Source organism: Galeopterus variegatus, unplaced genomic scaffold (assembly GCF_000696425.1).
Source record: "Galeopterus variegatus unplaced genomic scaffold, G_variegatus-3.0.2 Scaffold870, whole genome shotgun sequence".
Taxonomy (NCBI): domain Eukaryota; kingdom Metazoa; phylum Chordata; class Mammalia; order Dermoptera; family Cynocephalidae; genus Galeopterus; species Galeopterus variegatus.
In genome coordinates, this window is record NW_007726981.1 from 469595 (window position 1) to 477029 (window position 7435).

At 51.9% G+C, this 7435-nt stretch overlaps 1 protein-coding gene across 1 annotated transcript in view; it reads right to left on the reverse strand.

Moving 5' to 3' along the window:
- LOC103590766 (zinc finger RNA-binding protein 2-like) overlaps positions 1-5728 on the reverse strand; it is a gene marked incomplete at its 5' end in the record, with an annotated part of 14431 nt that extends 8703 nt beyond the window's left edge. Inside the window, 4 exon segments of the mRNA XM_008573070.1 lie at positions 1317-1520; positions 3382-3474; positions 5631-5668; positions 5671-5728. Of these exon segments, the coding sequence (XP_008571292.1) occupies positions 1317-1520; positions 3382-3474; positions 5631-5668; positions 5671-5728 (393 nt within the window).
- Between the last annotated feature and the right edge of the window lie 1707 nt (positions 5729-7435).

Genomic DNA, 7435 nt, shown 5'->3' on the forward strand with positions numbered 1-7435 from the left:
ATGCCACTTGCTCAGGTCACCACTAGCGAGTGATGGGCCAGGTGACACATCCAGGAGGCCAACTCCAGGACCCAAACCACCCTCTATGTGGGGTACTGAGCAGAACATCATGGGCTCACTCCGAATGATACTGGGAAGAGTCTGGGTCGTAGGAGGAGAGGCTCGTGTCTGGCACAAGGAACCAAGATGGGCATAGAATTTTATATTCAGCAAGGCCCCCATGATGCAAAATAAAAATCACGCATAGAGATAGAGATGGGGACAGGCAAAGGCAATCTTTTCCTAATGAGCACACATTTCCAATGGAAGAAAGCACACCCAAAACATCCTGCCCAAGGACTCTGTAAATGAGGTAGTGTCCCCCCTGACCCCCTCTGGCAGGTGATGGAGGTGAGCACCACTGAGGGAAAGAGCCCTAGACTGGAAAAGGGTGGCCTGGGGAGGGGGTAGGGTGGAGTCCCAGGCTGGCCCTGGCACGGCTGGCCCCATTTCCTCAGCTGTGTCATTGGGGCCTGATGAGGGGTTCTGGAGGCTTCTCAAAACTCCAGAGCCTGCGATACTGGACTCTGCCTTTCACCACAGTCCAGAGCCCCCTTTCAGAGTACTAAAAATGAAACAAAATCAGGATGTGTGTTTTGCGATGACAGACGTATAGCATCCAGTTGTCTTCCAGGGAATGAGCCTACGATTTTAGCAGGGTTGTTTTTGAGCCTTACTAACTCAGGCTCGTGTGTTTGGCAAGGAGATCCTTCACTTGCACGTCCCAAACACTACTGTGCACACGCACGCACCCATGCTCACCCCGAGGCTCAGCAGAGCATCTGAATTGTTTGTATCAGCCCTAATTAAATGGCCCCTAGCAAAGAGAAGCCACCACCAGCCTCCTGTGGACAGCCACGTCTGCCTCACTGCCCATTGCATCCCACCCCATGAGAGCCTGCAGAGCCCGCAGAGAAGCTGCCTTGGGCATCACAACCACGGCTTCTGCAGGTGACTGTGGACCCTGGGCCTGGCTCTCATTTGTTCCACTAGAACACCAGCAGGCTCGCCTTAAGGCAATTCTTCCACATACCTTATGGTGCAAGTTTAACAACAGATCCATTTCTTTTTTATTTTTTGGCGGCTGGCCAGTCCGGAGATATGAACCCATGATCTTGGTGTTACAAGGCTGTGCTCTAACCAACTGAGCTAACCGGCCAGCCCAATAAACCTACTTTTGCCAGGCAGTGACCCTGACCCCTGGTGCCCACATTTGGCCCACAGGGAATGGGGATCAGAGAGACCCCTGGGCCTGCCCACGCTGGAGGGGGACTGACCTGGGGACCTGCACAGCTGATCTTGAAGATGTCGCAGTAGTGAAGCTGGGGCTGCTGAGGGAATGGGGGCTTCGTAGGGAAGCTGCCAGCAGAGTGGGCCCTGGGGCTGCCTCCTGAGCTGCTCCGCGGTGCTGAGCCCATGGGGGGCACTGGCAGCAGGGAGGGCTGCTGCTGGGGGGTTTCCAGGGGAGGTGGGAGCTGCATCTGCAGGGTGAGTGCTGGAGCATAATAGGGACAGGCTGCTGAGTCACCAACTTGTCATAGCTCAGGTAGCTTGGTCCTAAGAAGTGGAGAAAAAAATGAGAGAGGAAGGGAGAGTTATTGATTTCCACCCAGTTTACTAGGGGAGCAGATGTACCGACCGCCTGTGCAAACATATGTGCACAGGGAAACGATGGTCCTACTGGTATAAGGGGTACAGATGGGGTCATATGAGGACAGGGGGTAGGAGGCTGTGGTGGAGACAAAGGCGTCAGGCTGGACACTCATTACCATGGGGTAGGTGTGGCCCGAGGATGAGGTGCTCACCAGCTGCCCAACCATTGCTGTGGGCACCTGTTGTGGGGGCTGGGCTTGGCTGTGGCCACCGCTGGGCTGCCCATAGCCTCCTTTGGTCCCTAGAGAACAGGCTCAGGCTCTCTGAAGAGCCACCCCCTCCCTGCTGTCCCTGCCTGCCCTGAGCCTGTGGATGGGCCCCAGCTCGGCTGGCTGGTGCGTGTGGGAGGATGAAGTCAGGATTGGAGACCAGAGCCCTGGGCTAGGACCCGGCAGTGCCTCACGTGTGACCCTGTGCCCACCACTTCTGTCCAGACTCTGGCTTCCTCCTCCACGGCCATGAGGGAGAAGGGCCGTGTGTGTCTTCCATGAGTTCCTACACGTCTTCCACCTCTAACACCCAAGTCCTCCACTGAACTTAGCTCCTTCCATCCTGGGAAAGCTTCCTTGAAAAAAGAAATCTAGCTCCACCGCGAGTCTGGCCCTCACATGCACAGGGCTACCAGCTGGCCGAGGCTTGGGGCACATCTCAGAAGCCCAGCCTGACAGTCTCGCTACTCCCGATCTCCTGTGAGTCTAGAGTGTCTAAGGTGTCACCTCAATGAGCTCTTCCTGTGCTACAGCCAATGTCTCATTGCCCCCGCCCTCTGCCCCTGTGGATGACCCACCTGGCTGGTAGAGTGCATCAGAGGCTGGGGGCCGAGGATGGGCGTACCATCTGTCCTTGTTGCTGCTGGTGGCCATTGACTGTAGCTGTGACTGTCCTACATGAGGGTTTCCATGGGAGAGAGACAAAGAGCAGGGGACAGCAGCTCAGGGCCACACTGCACTCTGTCCGTGCTCATTCATTCCCACAGTTCTGGCCCCGAGCCCCTTCTCAGGACTAGGCCCTGGTTTGGGAGTTGGCGACATGGGAAGAACCAGGCCTCACTGTGCTTTATAAGAGGACTCTGGCTGTTGGGGAGCACGGAGAGGGCAGGCTTGGAGAGAAGCCCCCGAGGCCTTGGTGAATGGATGGAGAGAGGTGGGGAAGAGGGAGGGGTTAGAGGGTCCAAGCTTGGGTGACTGTGGCCTGTGATGCCAGTTACTGACATAAATGGGGATGTGGTGTGGGTGGCAGGGCTGAGGTCTGCATGGGACGCCTCTGTGACACCAAGTGGAAACACAGCAGCCAGATCTGCAGGGCCCAGAGCACAAGAAGGGTGAGGGTGTGTCCTGGCCTGTCTGGGGCTGTGTGGCCAAGGTCCCCTTCTCCCATGAGGCTTCTGCCTCCTTCAGAGACACCTGCTCAGTCCAGGTAACAGACAGGAGACAAAGCTCTGCACCTAGTCACTGTCCCCAAATGCCCCTCTGTGCTCCCCTTGTGAGGTTCCCTGAGAGAAGCCAATTCTCCTTTCGGAAGTGACTCTAATTTAACTGATTTCCCCCACATCACATACACACTGCCAGAAGAAAACACCAGAAGGAAAGATCGCAGTAAGGGGGCCGTGAGAAAAGGCATGTAGGGGGAGCGCCACGCTCATGCACACAATACCACAGTGCTTTCCAGTGAGAAGAGATGGCTGGATACCTGGTAGGCAGCTACAGTGGTGGGCACAGGTGTGGGCTCCTGGGGCTGGATGCTGTAACTGAAGTCCTGGCCGGTGTGGGACTGGGACTCACCCTGGCCCACCAGTGCAGTTGCAGGGAACACGGGTCTCCCAGTGCATGTTCCCGAGACCTCCCTGGGAGCCTGGGAACAATTTTAAGTGCTTTTCACAAATTAACACAAACTCAAAATTTTAAGTGCTTTTCACAAATTAACACAAACTCAAAACAACCATATGAGGTTAGGACTATCACTGAACCTGATTTACAGATGAGGAGACTGAGGCACAGTAAGTGTCAAAGTCAGGACTCGAAACAATCTACTTGTGTGGCACGCCTTTTTCTTAATGTCAAGATTCTTCAAAGAAAGGTGAAGTTCAACACTCTTTTTTTAACCAGTGGGAGAAAGCGAGTTTTTTTGTTTGTTTGTTTTTTTGTATGTCTAGACCATTCAGGCAGTACATGTGAATTGAGCTGAATGTGGACAAATAAAGAAAAAGAAAACTGGAAGAAAAAAAAAGAGAGGAGGAGCCACCAGGACTGCATCTGGACAGCAGAAGGCCATGTGAGGACACGGCAAGAAGACGGCCGTCTGCAAGCCAAGGAGAGAGGCCTCGGGAGAAACCCGCCCTGCTAGCACCCTGATCTTGGACTTCAGGGCTCCAGAGCTGTGAGATAGTAAATTTGTTGTTTGAGACGCCCAGTCTGAAGTATTGTTATGACAGCTGGAGTGGACAGGCGGTGATGGTCATAGAGGGGAGAAGCCAAAGGCAAGGACTATTAGAAGACACAAGACACTTAGGAGCAGAACCAGAGAGAACGGTCGACATGGGAACAGAGCACACAAGTCCCCACATCACCTGCAAAGAAAAGGTCCAAGCCAGCTCACAGTAGTGCTGGGCTTTAAAATACCTCAAACAGGGACTGGGGATGGTGACTGTAATAAGTGTTTGTCACAATGATCAACGTAATGACAGTGACCCAAAAAAGGACCACTCGGCCACCTCATCTTGAGTAATCACTCAAGACACCATGAGCCACCAACACACACATGCACATGCATGCACACACATGCACACATGTACATGCACGCTGCGTGTGGTGTGGGAGGGTAAATGGGTGATGGTGGGAGGGTGAAGTGTCATCCCACTTTTATTCAGCTGAGCAAGCGTGTGCATGGAAGTGGAGCAGGGAGCGTGTCTCCAATTAGGGGAGGGCGTGTCCTTATTAAGGGTCTCTTTCCCCTTTTAGGAGGAGAGCTGGGTGTGGCAGAGCCCAGAATAGGAAGGAGGGAGCAAGGGATGGGTTTTAAAGACAGGGGTTGGCCAAATGTGGCCAACTCTGGCTCACCACCTGTATGGCCCACAGGCTAAGAACAGTCTTTACATTTAAATGGTTGGAAAAAATTGGCTGGCCATGAGCTCAGTTGGTTAGAGTGTGGTGCCAATAACACCAAGGTCAAGCGTTCAGATCCACATACTGGCCAGCCACCAAAAAAAACAAATGGTTGGAAAAATTAACAGAGTAATATTTCATGACACGTGACCGTGATAGGAAATTCACATTTCAGAGTTGAAAAATAAAGTTTCTTGGCACACAGCCATGTCCATTCGATCACATACTGTCTGTGGCTGATTTGGTGCTACAATGGCAGAGTTCAGTAGCTGCCACAGACTATGTGGCTCACAAAATCGAAAATATTTCTGTTCTGGCCCTTTACAGAAAAGGTTTGCTGGTCCCTGGCTTAAAACAGCAATCATGGGGCCGGCCCAGTGGCGCACTGGAGAGTGCACTGCTTGGGAGCGCGGTGGCGCTCCCGCCGAGGGTTCGGATCTCATGTGGAGACTGGTTCCCGCTCACTGGCTGAGCACGGTGCAGGCGCAACACCGAGGGTTGCGATCCCGTTGCTGGTCCCCGATACGGGCGCGACACCGAGGGTTGCGATCCCGTTACCCATCAGTAAAAAAAGACAAAAAGGAAAAACAAAAAACAAAAAAAACCCCCCAGCAATCATGTATCTCACTCATGATCCTGCAGGCAGGGCTGAGCTGGTGGCTCTCCTGGTCTTGGCAGGGCTCCCTCCTGCATCGTTGGTTGGCAGTGTCAGATGGGGCACTGTGGCACTCTCCCTGTGGTATCTCCTGTGCCAGCAGGCCAGCCTCGGTCCCTAACAGCAGGATCCCAAGAAATGGAGCGGATACAGGTGAGGCCTCTTGAGCCTAAGCTTGGTACAGGCAGGGCGTCACTCCCGCTGCAGCCTATTGGCCAAGCAAGGCACCAGGAAGGCCAGCCACAAGGGCTAGGGCACCAGGCTCCATTTCCAGATTGGGAGAGTGGCAAGGTCACAGTGGAAAGGTCTTAGATATAAGAAGAAAGGAAGGACAAGGACATTTGGCAACAAACCTACGACATTGTGGTTTCAGGAGCTGAGTAAGAAAAGCACAGCTCATTGGTTGCCAAAACCCAGGAAATCTAGAGCAGTGGTCCTCGACTAGAGAAAATTTTGCCATGCCAGGGACACTGGGTACTGTCTGGGGACATTCGTGGTTGTCACAACTGGAGGGTGTTCCTGGCATGAAGTGGGTGGAGGCCAGCCACGCTGCTCGGCATCTGCAGTGCCCAGGATGGCCCCACAACAGGGAGTGATCCAGCCCTAGTGTCCACAGTGCTGCCACTGAGAAACTCGGATCTGGAAGGACAGGGCTGGGGTCCCTGAGGTTGGGGACTGGGGATTAGAGCCTAGCATTGGGTGTCAGTGGAGGCTGCTGCTTCAGCCCAGGCTCCAGGTCTGATGGGGAGGGGCCCACACCCCTTCTCTGGTTTCCCATGGTAGGAGGTCATGCTGATCACTGCTGGCTTTCTTGTAATTTCTCACAGCATTTTTCCACTTCAAGAATCGGATCAAAGCTGTGACCTCCCATGCTGCCCTGGTTCCCTGAAAACTACACAGACAGACTTGCCTGTAGTCACCTTGGGCTTCCCTGACCCCAGGTTAAGAATCCTTGCCATAAATGGGTGGATCAAAAGGCATTCATTGAAGTTAAATGGAAAATTTGACGTTATATATATTTTGTCACCCCCTAACCAAAAAAAAAGGGACCAAGGCTCTGACACATGCTACAAAATGGATGAACCTTGAACACATCATGCTCAGTGAGAGATGCCAGACATACAAGAAAACATTCTGGAATTAGATTCTGGGGATGGGTGCACAGATCTGTGAATATACTAACAACCGCTGAACTGTACACTGTAAATGAGTGCATTTTGGTGTGTGAGTTATATCTCAAGAAAGCTACTTCTTTAAAAAGCATCTGTGGAGCAAGCATCAAGGTGCTCAGCACCTTGTATCATTATCTCCAAGGCCAGTTCACATCTGATCAAGACACACAACCATAAAACATATAAGCTGTGGATTTCTACTGACAATAATAAAAGAGCTAACCAATGTGTATAATTAATAACTCCGACTGGACTTACCCCCCCCCCCTTTCCATTCATGCTCAGGCTGCTGAGACCATCAAAACTTATTGACCACAGAGATGGGAAAGTGAAGAGAGAAGGTTATTTGGGGCCGGGGGCCATGTCTAGTTCTTTCTGACTTTTCTAGCAATTACCACATAACAGGCACTTAACAAATGTCTGCGGAGCGCCTCATTCAGAGACTCCTGGGATAGCAGATACCACCGATCATGTAAATGCACCAATCTCTGACCAAAAATGACAGTCGGTGATCATAGAAATGGTGTGAGCTCAGAAGAAACTAGGATCCTTCATCCAATAGAGAAACCACTCAGGACATGAAGCATAAAATAAATTATGCTGGGCAACTGGCTTAGGGATCATGATGTAAAAGCAAGGGACCAAAAAGAAGCAGGAAACTTACCAGCACAGGAAGAATCCCTTTTAAATTTGTACAAAGTTGGAATGCTTCTGCTAACCTACTTCATTCATGGTTTCTTTAAAAATGTGACCTTTTAACTTGTATTTTAAACCTCAACTTAGCATGAAAAATCATTTGCATTTTTAGAACAAGA